Consider the following 15269-nt stretch of genomic DNA (forward strand, 5'->3'; position numbering starts at 1 on the left):
TCCCGTGGCATACCGCCTCACTTTGCCACGATCCATGCGTATTCACCCCGTCTTTCATCGATCTCTTTTGATTCCTGATTCTTCTGTTTGTCGATTACGTGATTCTGCTGAACCGGGTCCGTTATCATTGCCTTCTGAGGAGCCTGCTGTTGACGATACGGTGGTCGACGTCCTTGATTCCCGTTGGCTCAAAGGTCGCTTCCAGTATTTGGTCAGGAGGAGGGTAGATGACTCGGAGGTTTGTTCCTGGACGGATGCGTCTACACTTCATGCTTCGGATCTGCTTCGAGACTTTCATGCACGCTTCCTTCGAAACCGCATCCGGATCGCCAGACCGGGGAAGGGCCCTGCGGTGAGGGATAGTGTTGTGATTCCGGCATCTGCTACAGGTTTTTTGAATGACAGCTCCAGCGAGGAGGACTTATATGAATCAGCAAGTTCTAACGATGAGGAGGAGATGAATGCATTTGATTTGCAAGATCGGCTTGAACCTTCAAACTCCTCCACCCTTCAATTAGGTGGTCAGCCGGGAACGGGTGATAATGAGGAACCAATGATATCTTCAGGTGAAGAAGATGATAATTTGGATGATTGCTGGGTAGATGTCAGGACAAGACGTCTCCTGACAAGGAGGAACCAACGAGGATACAGTAGGAGAGCAGACCAGCAATTAGACTAATTAGTTACTCTATAAAGGGAGAGATATGACTTTGCACTTTGTCCGGAACAAAGTGTCTATTTGCAAGGAGAACTGAAGAGCACAGTTTGGAGGATTTTGATCTGAAATATCTTGTTGGGATTTGGATTTAATTCGTTGGAACTTCTACTTATTGGAATTATTTTGTGAAGGATTTTGATCTGAAGAATCTTGTTGAGTCTTGGATTTAGTTCGTTGGAACTTTTACTTATTGGAGCTATCTGTGAAAATTCCTGTTTGCTGCCTTTCTTTACAAGGACTGTTGCTTTCAGCCTTATCTGTTTACTTTAAAAGGTGGGACATAACATTTTCCTGTTTGCTGCCTTTCTTTACAAGGACTGCTGCTTTCAGCCTTAACTGTTTATTTTAGAAGGTGGGACATAACATATATATATATATATATATATATATATATATATATATATATATATATATATATATATATATATATATATATATATATATATATATATATATAATAAAAAATATAGCCAAAGGGAGCCTCTATCCTAAAAAAAAATAAAAAATTAATTAAAAATCAAAAAGGAGCATAAGAATATATATAAGAGAAAATTCAGTCCGGTTAACTACAAATTCACGCTGAAGTCCCCCAAAAAAAAGTAAGGAAAAAAAAAAAAATCCAAGCCTCAGTTTGACATCCCTTTAAAAAACGCCGCTCATACAGTTTTGTCAAAAAAAAAATCTCACAGATTTCTTCTTATATTCAGAGTCTCCTTTCAAAACTCAGCAAATTAACAAAAAAAAGAGAAGTTTCTCACCCAGCCAACACACTTAACTTTCAGCCTCTCCCTTTCCGGAGCTGTCCCGACTTCAGCAGCTATGGAGGCTGCATCTCCGCCGCCAGCAAAAGGACTTCTCCCGGATCAAACCAGGGACTTGCAATGTCCCTGGGATCCTGGGAATGTGTCCTTCACGATCACCGTCTTTACGGGACGGTTTAGGTCCGTTAGGACCGACCAGGGGCGAAAATATCAGCTGCGATCTCGGAGCCCCGAGATGGCAGCTGTATTGCCGAGACGAAGCTCCGCCTTCTCCCAATTGGTAGTTTTTCTTCTAAGAGATACATAATGTAATATTTCTGTGCCTGTCAGGAGGAATCCCTTCCTAATGTATTATTCATAGGAGGGTAGGTGCTCTTTCATTGTGGTTTATTCCCTGTACCAACTTTATGGTTTGTTTATTTATTTTATTTATTTATTTGATTTGTCAATCGATTACAAGGTAATAGGTATAAGCATAAACATGAGTAAGAATACATGAAATAGGTAGGAATCAATGGGGACAATAGGACAGGGATGGGAGGCATGATGGTGCACTTATTCATGCCCCTTACAGACCTGTTAGGAATGGGTTGAGGTCAATAGTGGATAGTTTGAGGTTAAAGGAGTGGGGGCGGGGGGGTTGAGGATGTAACAAGAGAGTCAGGTAGTGCATTCCAGGCATGGACCACTCTGTTGCTGAAGTCGTACTTTCTGCAATAAAGTTTGGAGCAGTTAACATTGAGTTTGTATCTGTTGTGTGCTCTTGTATTGTTGTGGTTGAAACTGAAGTAGTCATTGACTGGTAGGACATTGTAGCAGATAATTTTGTGTACTATGCTTAAGTCCAACCATAGGCAGTGTTCTTCAAGATTGTCCAAGCCTAAAATTTCAAGTTTGGTGATATAGGGTATTCTGTTGCAAGCAGAGGAATGTAGTACTCTTCTCGTGAAATACTTCTGGACTCGCTCAATTGTATTAATGTCTGATATACAGTGCGGATTCCAAACAGATGAGTTGTACTTGAGTATTGGTATAGCAAAGATTTTGTATGTCCTAGTTAGCAATTCAATACTTCCAGAGGATAAGCTTTGTATGATTAGATTTACAACTTTTAATGCCTTTTTGGCAATGCTGTTACAGTGAGCTCTGGTGCTTAGATCATTAGATATGAGTACTCCGAGGTCCTTGACAATATGAATGTCATCAGTGAGGTCATATACACCTAGCTTGTATTTGGTGTACTGATTTTTTTTACCAATGTGTAGGACAGAGCATTTGTTGGTCGAGATTTGGGGTTGCCAATTGTTTGATTTGGGGTTGCCACATAATCAAGATCACTTTGAAGAGCAGTAGCATTGTCGGTGGTGTTGAATAGTTTTACATTATCCGGGAAGAGGATGCAGTTACTTATAAAGCGATCGCAAACATCATTTATATAGAGTAAAAAGAGTGTGGGTCCTAGAATGCTGCCTTGGGGGACACCGTTGTTAACTGGAGAAGGGTTTGATATAGTGCTCTCTATTTTTACTATTTGTTGCCTGTTTGGCAGGAATGCAGTAATCCACTTATGAAAGGATCCGCAAATGCCGTAAGAGTTTAGTTTTAACAGTAGTTTGTCATGTACCACTGAATCAAAGGCTTTGCAGAAGCCTATGTAAATTGAGTCTATTGCTTTACCCTGGTTGAGTAGAGTAGTCCATATGTTTTTGCAGTGTAAAAGTTGCAGGTTGCAGGACATTTTTTTCCTGAAACCAAATTGTTTTTTTTTGGAGAATAGATTGTTTGACTCTAAGGGGAGGGTGATGAATTGGTTAATGATTGATTCCATGACTTTGCATGTGACACAACACAGTGAAATTGTAGTTTTCAACCAGGCTGGGGTCACCTTTTTTGAAGATAGGGATGACCGTAGCTAAGGACCATAGGTTCAGTAAAGAGCTGGTTCTGAATGATATATCATATATAATGCTTAAGGGTTCTGCTTTGGCAGAGGACAGCTTTTTTAAGAATTATGCACATAATCCATCAGGGCCAATAGATAGGGATGGTTTTAGGTTTCATAGTGCCTTTTCTACATTATCTTCTTTAAAGTTTGTTTCCTTGGATTCTGACATGTGACACCAGAGAAAATATGTTAATTGGTGGCTCTTCCTGAGAAAGGGAGAAACTTATCTCTCAAAATGACTCAGCTTGACGGGGTCAATAAACTACAAAATGGGGACCTCTAAAGTCACCATCAATCTTTATTTTTGTCTTTTTAAAAGAAGATTCTCATTTTTTTTCCAGCTCAGCATTGGCTTTGAGTTCATTCAGGGAGACCGAAGAGTTTATCCTTCCTCTTTCCGGATTAATCCCAAGAAATTTCCTCAATATGTGGGTATAGTCCAGATGCTCCAGTATTTCCAGTGGAACTGGGTTGGGTTTATTGTCTCTGAGGATGAGAATGGAGAACGTTTCCTCTCAACTCTGAGGCCAATGCTCATGGAGAAGGAGATCTGCCAGGTCTTCACTCAAAGGGTGAAACATGATTTTTCTCATGCAGAAGTGTTCAAATTCACTTTACATTCAAAAATATGGGCTAATGTTGAAGTTATTATTTTCTTTGCAGGGCCTGATACTGTTGAAACATTTCTTTTGACTCTGAACTTCAAGTCATTTGGTCAAAGTCCATGTCCAAAAGTTTGGATCCTTACTTCATATTGGAAACCACATACAAACCATCTTCATGATACTTGGAAAGTTTTAAAGCACTTGCATGGGTCTCTGCATTTTAGGGACCACAGCAGAAAGTTTTCAAAATTCAGCAATTTTCTCCTCTCCTTAAACCCTTTGAACCCACAAGGAGATAGGATTCTCCCACTGTGGTGGGAAAAGGTCTTTCACTGTGAGTTCCACAAACCAGGTCATTATTTTATAAAATGGAAAAAATACTGTACAGGAAAAGAGAATTTAGCGAATCTGCCAACCTATAAGTTTCAAACAAAGATGACAGGTGAAAGTTACAATGTCTACAATGCCATTTATGCTCTGGCACATGCGTTACATGCTATGCATGGATCTGGATCACAACCAGCCCTCAGGAGACTTAGAAAGAAGATTTCCAATGTTCAGCCATGGCAGGTAAACTCTGTCACTTTGTTTTCAGTCCATTGATCTTAGAGTGGAAACTTCCCATATGTGTTATCTGAAATATTCATGAAATATCTATATGCTACTATATCAATATACTTCAGAGAAAATTACAACAATAAATGAAAGAAAATCTGAATTTAGTATAATCGGTTGAAAATGGGTAGAGGAGGGGAAAAGAGGAGAATTGCAAACCAGTTGTCTCTAAGATCCATAGAGGAAATATCTTCATACTAGCTGGATACCCATGCTTCGCTACAAAACTATGCGGTCAAGCTTAGTTTTGGGGGAGGAAAATAAGGGGAAAAAATCTACCTTTGCCTACCAGCATCCATTGGTATTCATCTGGCTAGCATCCTGTCAGTGTGTGAGAGAGTTGAGGGCTGTTTGGAAACAGAAGGAGTATTTGCTGTGTGAGCAAGAAGGAGACAGCAAGGAGGTTTAGCTCAACTATTCCCACTTAAACACACCTGGTTCTTGCATTGTAGTCTTTTTTTTTATCAGATAGAGAGGATGTCCAACTCTACATTGTTTTGAAAGAAAGTATTCAATCATTCCATTACATCTAAAATACAAATTTAAACATGTATGTGGACTGGTATCACAGAAGGAAAATCATACAATAAAATGTCAAGTGTGGCATTCAAATCTTTGTGTGTAGGTATCATTCTGGTAAAGCTAGAGTTGAATAGCCCTGATTCAAAGGCCCAATGATAAAGGGGAACTTTGTAGTGTTGGGGAAATAGCTCACTATTTAGTGCTATTCCTGATTGCTCAGATCTCCACCAAGGAAACACCTATATCTTGTTAGACATACTCCTATCTCCTAAAATAAGGGCCATAATAGAAAAACAGAGTTGGAAAGAAGATTGGAGACTTTTATTCAATGCCCTGTTCAAGCAGGAAACTCTATATCATTTCAGACAAATAGTTATCCAATCTCTACTTTAAGACCTCCAGTGTTAGAACTTCTGGAACCAAATCATTCAACCAATTAATTGTGCTCATTGTCAGGAAATTTCTCCTTAGTTCTAGATTGCTTCTCTCCTTGATTAGTTATCATTAATTGCTTCTTGTCTTCCATTCAGATGCTTTGGGCAATAGGTTGAATTCCTGTTCTTTGTGGCAGCCCTTCAAATATTGGAACACCATTATCCTGTCACCCCAATTCTTCTTTTCTCTAGACTAGCCATACTCAATTCCTCCAAATGTTCTTCATGTTTTAGCCTTCAGCCCCATAATCATCTTTGTTGCTCTTCTCTACTCTCTTTCTAGAGTCTCAACATGTATTTTTTTTATATTGTGGGGATCAAAAGTGGATCCAATGCATCCAATTCAGTTACCAAGGCATTATAAAATTGGGTCAATATACTAACAGTTCATGTGATCTTGATTCTATCCCTCTGTTAATGCAGCCTTGGATTGCATTGGATTTTTTGGCAGCGTCAGACATGGCTGTTTTTTATTTAAGTGATTGTCCAGTAGGACGAAGATCCCTCTTGTAGTTACTACTATTGAGCTGGTTACCACCAATTCTATATCTGTGCATATGCCTTATTCTTGTCTAAATGTAGTACCTTACACCATTAAATTTTATTTATTAGATAGGGGCCAGTGTTCAAGTCTGTTTAGATTCTTCTGTATTCTGAGCCCATCTTCCAGAGTGTTGGCTATTCTTTCCAGAACATTTGATCTGTTCCCCTTCTATCCCCTCTTCTAAAACATTGATGAAGGTATTGAAGTATACTGGCCCTAAGGCAGAGCCTTGGGGTACCCCACCAAATACAAATCAAAATGAGTAAGACAACACGTTGAGTGTAATTGGTCAGCTGATCATGAAGATATGGTTCAAAGTTTCTAAGTTTGCATCCACCTTTTCCTTCAGACCCTTGTGTTTGCATCCACCTTTTCCTTCAGACCCTTGACCCTTTCCATCTGACCCTGGTCATTTGATCTTGTCCAGAGTGGATTGGTGTTCTCTTGCCATTTTCTAATCCATCACTAATCTGCATTTTACAATATTTCCTATATACCACATTTAACTGGCTAGCAAAAAGTTCATCTATTTCCTTTGGGTGGTTGGATGGCCTTGTAGTATACACCAATGCAATGTTATTTTTTTTTATATTGACCCAAATGCATTCACAATAGTTTTCATCATTGTTCTGTTCTATTTCTGTACAGATGTAGTTATTTCTTATTTCTTATATAAGGTGCAACTCCACCTCCTCATTTATTAGGTCTGTTTCATTTAAACAATTTAAATCCACTTAATTGAATATTCCATTCATGGGTTTCATCCACCAAGTTTCAGTAATGGCAATAATATCATACCTCCCCTCATGTACTTGGAATTCTAGCTCACCATTTTATTCCTCATGCATTGTGTCAACTCGTAAAACATTCCTATGCCTGTTTTCAAGATGCCATAAACAAGGGCAAGAAATCTGAAGGCGTAGTAAAGCAGTAAAACTAGAGGTACATTCAACCATTATCTTAAAAAGACTGTAGCTGTGCTACTGGATCTTCTGGCTGTGAAAATCCTTCATTGGAAAACATGATTGATGACACCCACCCCATGAATGTGCTTTATTGGAGAATCTGATTAATGATACACCTAGGAAGGAAAGGGGAAAGAGGGTCACATGTGACATATGCCAGAGTTGCTTCATTTAGGTTAATACTGGCATGTTGCTCCTAATAAATCCTTTGAGTTTTTTTGAAGCTTGGCTAGAGGCTCATGATTAAATTAGGGCAATCATCGGAATCCTAAAACATTGTGCATTGGTGTATAGGCATTTGAGGCCCTTTTGGATGACCCTGTGCTTGGTATCTACATAATCTTTTTTGTGTCTGAGAAGCCACAAAGTGACACAAAGTGACAAAAGCCATGATGCCTCACGTGTGGCTTTCAGTTATTTAATCCAATGTCTGAAGGTCACTTTTGTTTCAGCTTCTTCCTTATTTGATGAATGTCCAGTTCAACAACAGTGCTGGAGAAGAAGTCTCCTTCTCAAAAAAAGGACTGAAATCTGCTCGTTATGACCTTCTCAATTGGGATCGCCTCCCCAATCGATCAACTGTCCTTCTGAATGTTGGGCAAATAAATCCTGGGGCTTCCCAAGGTCAGGATGTCACCATTCACTCTGATGCAATTGTCTGGCCTACAAAGGTGAGATGGAAGATTCATTCTACCCTGGGGATGCAGAACTTCCAAACTAAATTATCAGGAAATCAGGAAATATGACAGCCATTTGGTGAAAATCCTGTTATGTATGTAAGACATTTGAGGTCAGATTTGTGTCAGGATTGGAAAGAACTTCTTGTAACTGAATTGGCCATTAGAGCAGGCAACAGTGATTTCCTCTTTTTTTTGTAAATTTTATTTGAGTTTTCACAAAAAGAAAAGAAATACAATTAAAACATCTTTTTTGAAAGCAGCATAATCCCGGGTTACATTTCTTCGTACAGACACAAATTCAAGTTCATGCTCATTTTTATATTCTATTCCATATCTTATTACTATTTTACATTTTCTACATGGCTTCTCCCCTCTTTTAATTTTCCCGATTTTATTTTATTTATTTCATCTCAATTCAAATCATTATATTTATATTTTTTGTCTGTCCTGTTTCAATTGTCTATTATCTTTTCTCATTAAACAAAATTTCTCCTGTAGTTACTGATTGGAGTATGATGCCTTTATATCTTTCCCCTAAAGTTATAACACTCAATATAATACATAACTTCCATTCAGATTCTGCTGGATACATTCTTAAACTACACGCAGTATTCTTTAAAAAAAAAAAAAACCAAAAGAAAAAATTATAAATGTATATAATTAAAACAACATTCCATTCCAATTCAATTCTATCATTAATATTAATATTCATTAAAGTCTTAACATTTTTCATGTTACTTTTCAATTAAATATCATACTTCTATGGGAACAATTATAAACTTTCCATAATTAATTCCCCCACCTCTTCACTTATATTTTATAAAACAATGACTAATTAAAATGTTCCCATTCCTTCCTAATTCAATTTTCTCATTTATTTTATTTCATTTACTTTATTCACAAACATTTCACTAAATTACACTAACTATTTTATCCCTCATTCTAATCATATGTTGTTTCCAATTTTCTAAAGTTTTCTAAAGTTATTTCTATTACAAATATAACAATACAATCTTATGTACCTTTACAGAATCCTTTTTTCAGTTAGATTTTCACCCATTATCTCTAAATAGGTCCTGTTTCTTTATATCTTGCTCCAAACTTCCGGTTTGAAGGGCTTCGGCGACAGACAGGAATCCGCGATCGTACGCGGTTTCTGCCTGGGCTCGCCACTGGAGTGCCCCGAGCCGGCTGGCTTCGGGGCTAAGCCACCCTGTAGAGGTGGTGAAGAAGGGGGAGACTGCCAGCAGGGTCGAGGAGAGCCGCATCTCTCCTCCTCAGGTGGCCATTACTCCCTTTCCCAAAGGCGGTAGGAGCGGTGGTCAGAAATGGCCACCTCAAAGAAGATCTCAACTGGAAAAGAACGTGCAGGAGGAAGATAAGAAGTGAAAGTTTTGGCTGACCGGGCTAAGTTGAAAAAGCAATAACTAAGGCACCCTGGAATTTAAATTTTACAAGGAATAACATCGCTCCCAAAGAAGAGTCGGAAGCAGAGAAAGAAAGTGAAAAGGGAAAGGTTTGACTTTTTTCTTCTTCTCTCTCTTTCCTTATATTGACAATTAAGAATAAGAAATTGGAAAAATCCACTTTGGCATCAATAGGCAATTAAACTGAAAATATAACTAAATGTCAAAGGGACAATAAAGATTTCTGGACATTAAAAAAAATTTCTTCTATAAGCAGAAAGGGAGAGAAAAAGAATAAGGGCAGGATCTGGAAGGGAGGAGATTGCCTGGACTTTAAAAGAATCTAAAGTAAAATTTCAATAAGACTTCCAAAAGATACATTTTAACTGAAACTTTGCAACTAAATAGTAACCCCAGGAAGAGAAAGTGGAAAAAAAAAAGCAAAAGCAAAAAGAAATAGCTTGCGTGTATTTGGATTACTTGGTGACTTTTGGATTTTTGGTTATTATATTTGAATGACTAAAATCAATCGGGTGGTTGTTTAAAAATTTCTGCAATGGCATCACTTTTGGATGAATTGAAAATGGAACTTAAAAAGTACAAAGAAGATGCACAAGAAGGGAAGGGTTCTTTTGGCTTCGTTTTTCAATTCTTAGAAATGGAGATTTGGAACTTTGAGAAACAACAAGAAAAGACTGCAAAACAAGAAGACTGGGACAAAGAAGAAGCCATCTTTAATGAACAAGTAATTCTATGTGGGGAAGAAAAAGGAAAGGGGGGAAAGAGAATGGAGAATTTAAGACTTAAAAAAATAACCAAAGAAAAGAAAAATAATTCAAAAAATAAGTATAATACTGGAAAGCAAAAGAAAAGGGGAATACAGAAGAGGGAAATAGAGGTAGAGAGACAAGGGGGTAAAAGGGGAGAGAGAAGAAGAGAGGGAAGAAGGAAAGGAAAAGAAGTTGCAACAGTGATTTCTAAGGACCCTTCTCATTATAGAATTAAAAAAAACACCCAAAACCGAATAATCAGGGCTCATTGTAATGAGTATTATTATTTATTTAATACTATGCACTGGAGAAATCTCCTCCAGGAAGCAATGGGATGCACTAATATTTAAACAAATCAAGAGAGATGGACAGGTAATAGAAGATGTAATTCATAGATATTCAAAATTGGTAAAACTCAAATTAATGCCCAGCCCATCTACTGTTATTATTCTAAATGAAAATATTGTATTAATAAAAGAAATCAGTTACATGGAAACAGAAACATTGATCAATCATACCGCAAACCAAGTTCTTCATAGTTGCCTAAATTACCACCAATTTCTTCTGTTTCTGTTTTGCTAACACACACCGAATCCTCAAAGAACTTACTTCTTCATGCTGTTCAGTTGGATTCTCATGGGTTGTTGTGTCATAAAAGCTGTAGCTCAATGTCACAAGTCTTCATTTGCATGCCAAAATCTGAGCTCCAATCTCCAGCATCCACAGGTGGGTCTGTATCCCACAAGAACAGTTCCTGGTTGATGATAGACTCTGGTGAACCATTTTAATTGAATGTGGAAGTGGATAAATGAAGCATGTCCATTGTTACAGTCATCTAAAGCATTTCTCTTTTCTTTTTAGAAGGTGCCCTTTGCCAGGTGTGGCATGAAGAGGTGCCAGGAAGGAGAGAGGAGAAAAGTTCCAGAGAACAAGCAGGTTTGCTGCTACCTATGTACCCCTTGTTCAGATGGGAGCATTTCTGATCTGACAGGTAGAGCATATTTCAAATATAGACCATCCAGGATCAGTGAACCATTCCGTGAATCAAAATATTGATTTCTTTTTATCATTGTTCATAGAATTGAGAGGCTTCAAAGTTTCAGGGTACAGAGATTTTCCCTGTAAATCACTTCTTCCCCTTTTCAGAATACTTGCTGCACAATTGTATATCCTTTTCCTTGTAACCAATTTGACCGTTCCTTCTCATGACATTCAGTGCACCTTTTTATGTCTTACTCTGTTACATTTTGGACATTCACAGTGCACAATATAATGGACACACAGACACACAAAAGTGCAATATTTCTGGCTGACAGATATATCAGTCTTTTTGTAGTTCCAGTATGAAGTGGTTATGATAGTCAAGCAAGTGTCCAGTGTACAGACAGGGCCTTTTTCCACAACTAATTGTTTAGACCAACTGGAGATGAATCTTGGACCAAACTAACCTCGGATCATTAACAAAGAAGGAGAATTGATCCACCATGAAATGCACAATAGGTCATTCCATCACTTGCTTTGCGAGCTGGCCATAGCAGAAAAGGGACGGTCATGTCACCCCTAAGGTGAGATAATGCTCATGGCAGATGTTTCTTAAATGATTATGTAAAGATTTTTAATTTCAGATGCAGCTGATTGTGCTCCTTGCCCAGAAGATGAATACCCCAACAAGGATAAGGTCCACTGCATTCCCAAGAAGCTCCACTTCCTTGCCTATGAAGACCCCCTGGGGTATGCTTTATCCTCTTTAGCTCTTTTCTTTTCTCTGAGCACAACTGCTATTCTGGTGATTTTCCATAAACATCATGACACACCAATTGTCAAGGCTAACAACAGAGATCTCAGCTACATCCTCCTGTTCTCCCTGCTGCTCGGCTTCCTCTGCTCCTTCCTCTTCATTGGTACACCCAGGAAGCTCACCTGTCTCTTCCGACAAACTGTCTTTGCCATTCTCTTTTCCCTTGCAGTTTCCTGTGTGTTGACAAAAATGGCCGTGGTGGTTCTGGCCTTCATGGCTACCAAGCCAGGGAACAAGGCAAGGAAATTCTTAGGAAAACCACTGACCATCTCTATCGTCTTAAGCTGTTCCCTTATCCAAGCACTTATTTGTGTCACCTGGTTGATAACTTATCCCCCATTTCCCAACTTGGACTTCCACTCCTTGGTCAGAGAGACCATCATAGAATGTAATGAAGGCTCAGCTTCAATGTTTTACACTATTCTGGCCTACCTGGGTTTTCTGGCCCTTATCAGTTTTACGGTGGCCTTTCTGGCTAGGAAATTGCCTGATAGCTTTAATGAAGCCAAGTTGATTACTTTTAGCATGCTGGTCTTTTGCAGCGTTTGGCTCACCTTCCTCCCCACCTACCTGAGCACCAAAGGGAAGTCCATGGTGGCCGTGGAGATCTTCTCCATCTTGGCCTCTGGCGCTGGTCTCTTGGCTTGTATCTTTTTCCCCAAATGCTACATTATTGTACTGAGGCCCCATCTGAATCATAAAGATAATATAACGAGGCAGAAGAATTGCTGATTTAGGTGGAGATTGGGCACTGTGATTTTGGGATATTTTGTGTTCGATCTGATTTCTAAAATAAATCATGAAATGTAAGGAAATGTTGTCCATTAAATAATTGGAAATGTTATGTGACTAATCTGCTAAGTATCTTTTAATCAGCAAATGTCGTCCATCCTTTTATTTTTCAGACTTTCTAGTTGTCCCCAGTGAGGGCCCAGTAATCAAGATATAAGTAAACTTTTGCATTAAATATGTGGATATTAGTTCCCAACAGGACAATTTCTCACTTCCTTTATTTTAATCCAAAGAGGCTTTAATTTTTTTTTCTTGTTGGGTTCATTATCCAGGCTGATAAGCATGTTCCCTAAGTATGAAGATTTGGGGATCAGAGATCAGAGGGTCCTGCTTGTTCATTTCATACCACTCTATTCTCTCTTCCTTTTCACTTTGCTCCAGTGGCTGAACAATTTCCCAATTTGTTTCTAACACCTTAATCAATTTGTTTCTCTCTTGGAGAAGCTTCTTCAGGTCTGAGCATAAGACTCCCATGGTGGTCACAACACAGATTTACTAAAGGCCATCATTCATTACTGATTCCTAATTTTTTTGAAAGTACCCCACAATGGAAAAGATTGAACTTTTCTTTGAGTTTTTGTTATTATGACTTTATGTCCAAATTAATATTCTTTACCTTTACCCTCAAACTAACCTCTATTGTCCTCACCGTGCCTACCGTCTCTGTCCTATTGTTCGTAATTATTAGTTCCTATTTCTTGTATTTAAAGTTATGTTTATTCTTGTTTCTGTTATATTGTAAGATTTTGACAAATAAATAAATGAATAAATAAGTCACCTTCTTCACTAGGTCAGCACAGTCTCTAAGATGTTGTCACTACCTACTTTTGTATGTTTGATAATCATCCTGATGAAAACATCTGGAAAGACAGGTCATGCCCCCACATATAATTTGTGTATATATTATTGTTTTTCTCAGTCCTCATGAACAGTTCTGTAAAGATAGGGAATTCTACCGAATTTCTTTAATTTTCCTCTTTCTTGAGAAAAGGACAAAGATCTGAAGATCCCTAGAACAAGCATTTCTTTCAGGAGGCCCTGAAAACAAAAAAAACAATCACCTACATCTTTTTCAATATTCCAGGTGAAATATTGATGACCCACTCAAACAACAAACTAGGCAAAATACATCTAAGTCACAAAGAAAAGAAGAAAGTGCGTGGTTATTAAGACCCATCTAGGTACCCCATAGCTGAAACACATCTCCATTAACTAATTTGAGAAACACCACTAGGATAAAGGCCATGTGTCAGCTCTGGAAGCCATATTAGCACCAGATGCTTCCACACTGTTACATTCTTGAGCCTGGGAAAATGGGAGGGGGATTTCTTTGAGTATATGTGATTAGACCAGAGGTGGTATTCAGCAGGTTCTGACCAGTTCTGGAGAACCAATAGCGGAAATTTTGAGTAGTTCAGAGAACTGGCAAATACCACCTCTGACTGGAGATTTTACAGTATCCTTCCCCTGCCCTGCCCACCAAACCACGCCTACAGAACCGGTAGTAAAGAAAATTTGAATCCCACCACTGGGTTAGACATAATAGCGCTCTTCTTTTAAGTCAAGGTCATATTATTTCTGCACCTGGAGGAGAGGACGGCTCAAGTTGGAACTGATGGTGATTGGGGCATGTGATGCAATGATGGGTGCAAGGGGTGGGTTTGTGATTTTTTTACTTATTGCAAGGAAACCTGGAACTTTCAGATTTGGGATTTCCCAGATGTGTCAGTTTATTACTCTAATAAAAAGAACCTTGGAGAGGATGTCTCTGAATTATTTATTTATTTATTTATTTATTTGATTTGCCAATTGTTTACAAGATAATAAGTATAAGTGTATACATAGTTGTGAATACATGAAATGGGTACATATAAGAAAAATAAAAGAAGAATAAGAGAAACAATAGGACAGGGATGGTAGGCACGTTGGTGCGCTTATGCACGCCCCCTACAGACCTCTTAGGAAAGGGGTGAGGTCAATAGTAGACAGTCTAAGGTTAAAGTTTTTGGGGTTTGGGGAAGAAACTACAGAGTCGGGTAGAGTATTCCAGACATTGACCACTCTATTGCTGAAGTTGTATTTCCTGCAATCAAGTTTGGTGCGGTTTACTTTGAGTTTGTATCTATTGTGTGCTCTTGTGTTGTTATGGTTGAAGCTGAAGTATTCATTGACAGGTAGGACATTGCAATGTATGATTTTATATACCATGCTTAAGTCAGACCAAAGACGGCGTAATTCAAGGTTTTCTAGTTCTAGAATTTCAAGTCTGGTGGCATAAGGTATTCTACAACGAGTAGAGGAGTGGAGAACTCTTCTTGTGAAATATTTCTGGACTTTCTCAATTGTGCTAATATCACATACGTGATAAGGATTCCAGACTGATGAACTGTATTCGAGTATTGGTCTAGCAAATGTTTTGTATGCTCTGGTTAGTAGTGTGATATTACCAGAGAAAAAGCTACGTAGGATTAGGTTAACAACTCTTAATGCCTTTTTGGCTATGTAGTTGCAGTGGGCTCTAGCACTTAGATCATTACAGGTGAGTATTCCAAGGTCCTTTACAGAGCTTGGGTCATCAACAAGTTCTTGACTATTCAGCTTGTATTTTATTTTCTGTTGTTTTTTGCCAATATGTAAAACAGAGCATTTATTTGTTGAGATTTGAAGTTGCCATTTGTTTGACCATTCTGATACATAGTCAAGATCTTTTTGTA

The 15269-nt window shown here is 38.3% G+C and overlaps 1 protein-coding gene across 1 annotated transcript in view; it reads left to right on the top strand.

Annotated features, from left to right (window-relative positions):
- Positions 1-1714: 1714 nt before the first annotated feature.
- The window catches only part of LOC148133633 (vomeronasal type-2 receptor 26-like), a 28744-nt gene continuing 15189 nt past the window's right edge, over positions 1715-15269 (top strand). Inside the window, exons 1-4 of the mRNA XM_087967800.1 lie at positions 1715-1759; positions 3766-3996; positions 7562-7733; positions 11591-11696. Coding sequence (XP_087823926.1) covers positions 1715-1759; positions 3766-3996; positions 7562-7733; positions 11591-11696 — 554 coding nt within the window. The remainder of the gene's footprint in view (positions 1760-3765; positions 3997-7561; positions 7734-11590; positions 11697-15269) is intronic.

Source organism: Notechis scutatus, chromosome 1, assembly GCF_049901735.1.
Source record: "Notechis scutatus isolate UNSWTSFEM ecotype Mainland chromosome 1, rNotScu1.2, whole genome shotgun sequence".
Taxonomy (NCBI): domain Eukaryota; kingdom Metazoa; phylum Chordata; class Lepidosauria; order Squamata; family Elapidae; genus Notechis; species Notechis scutatus.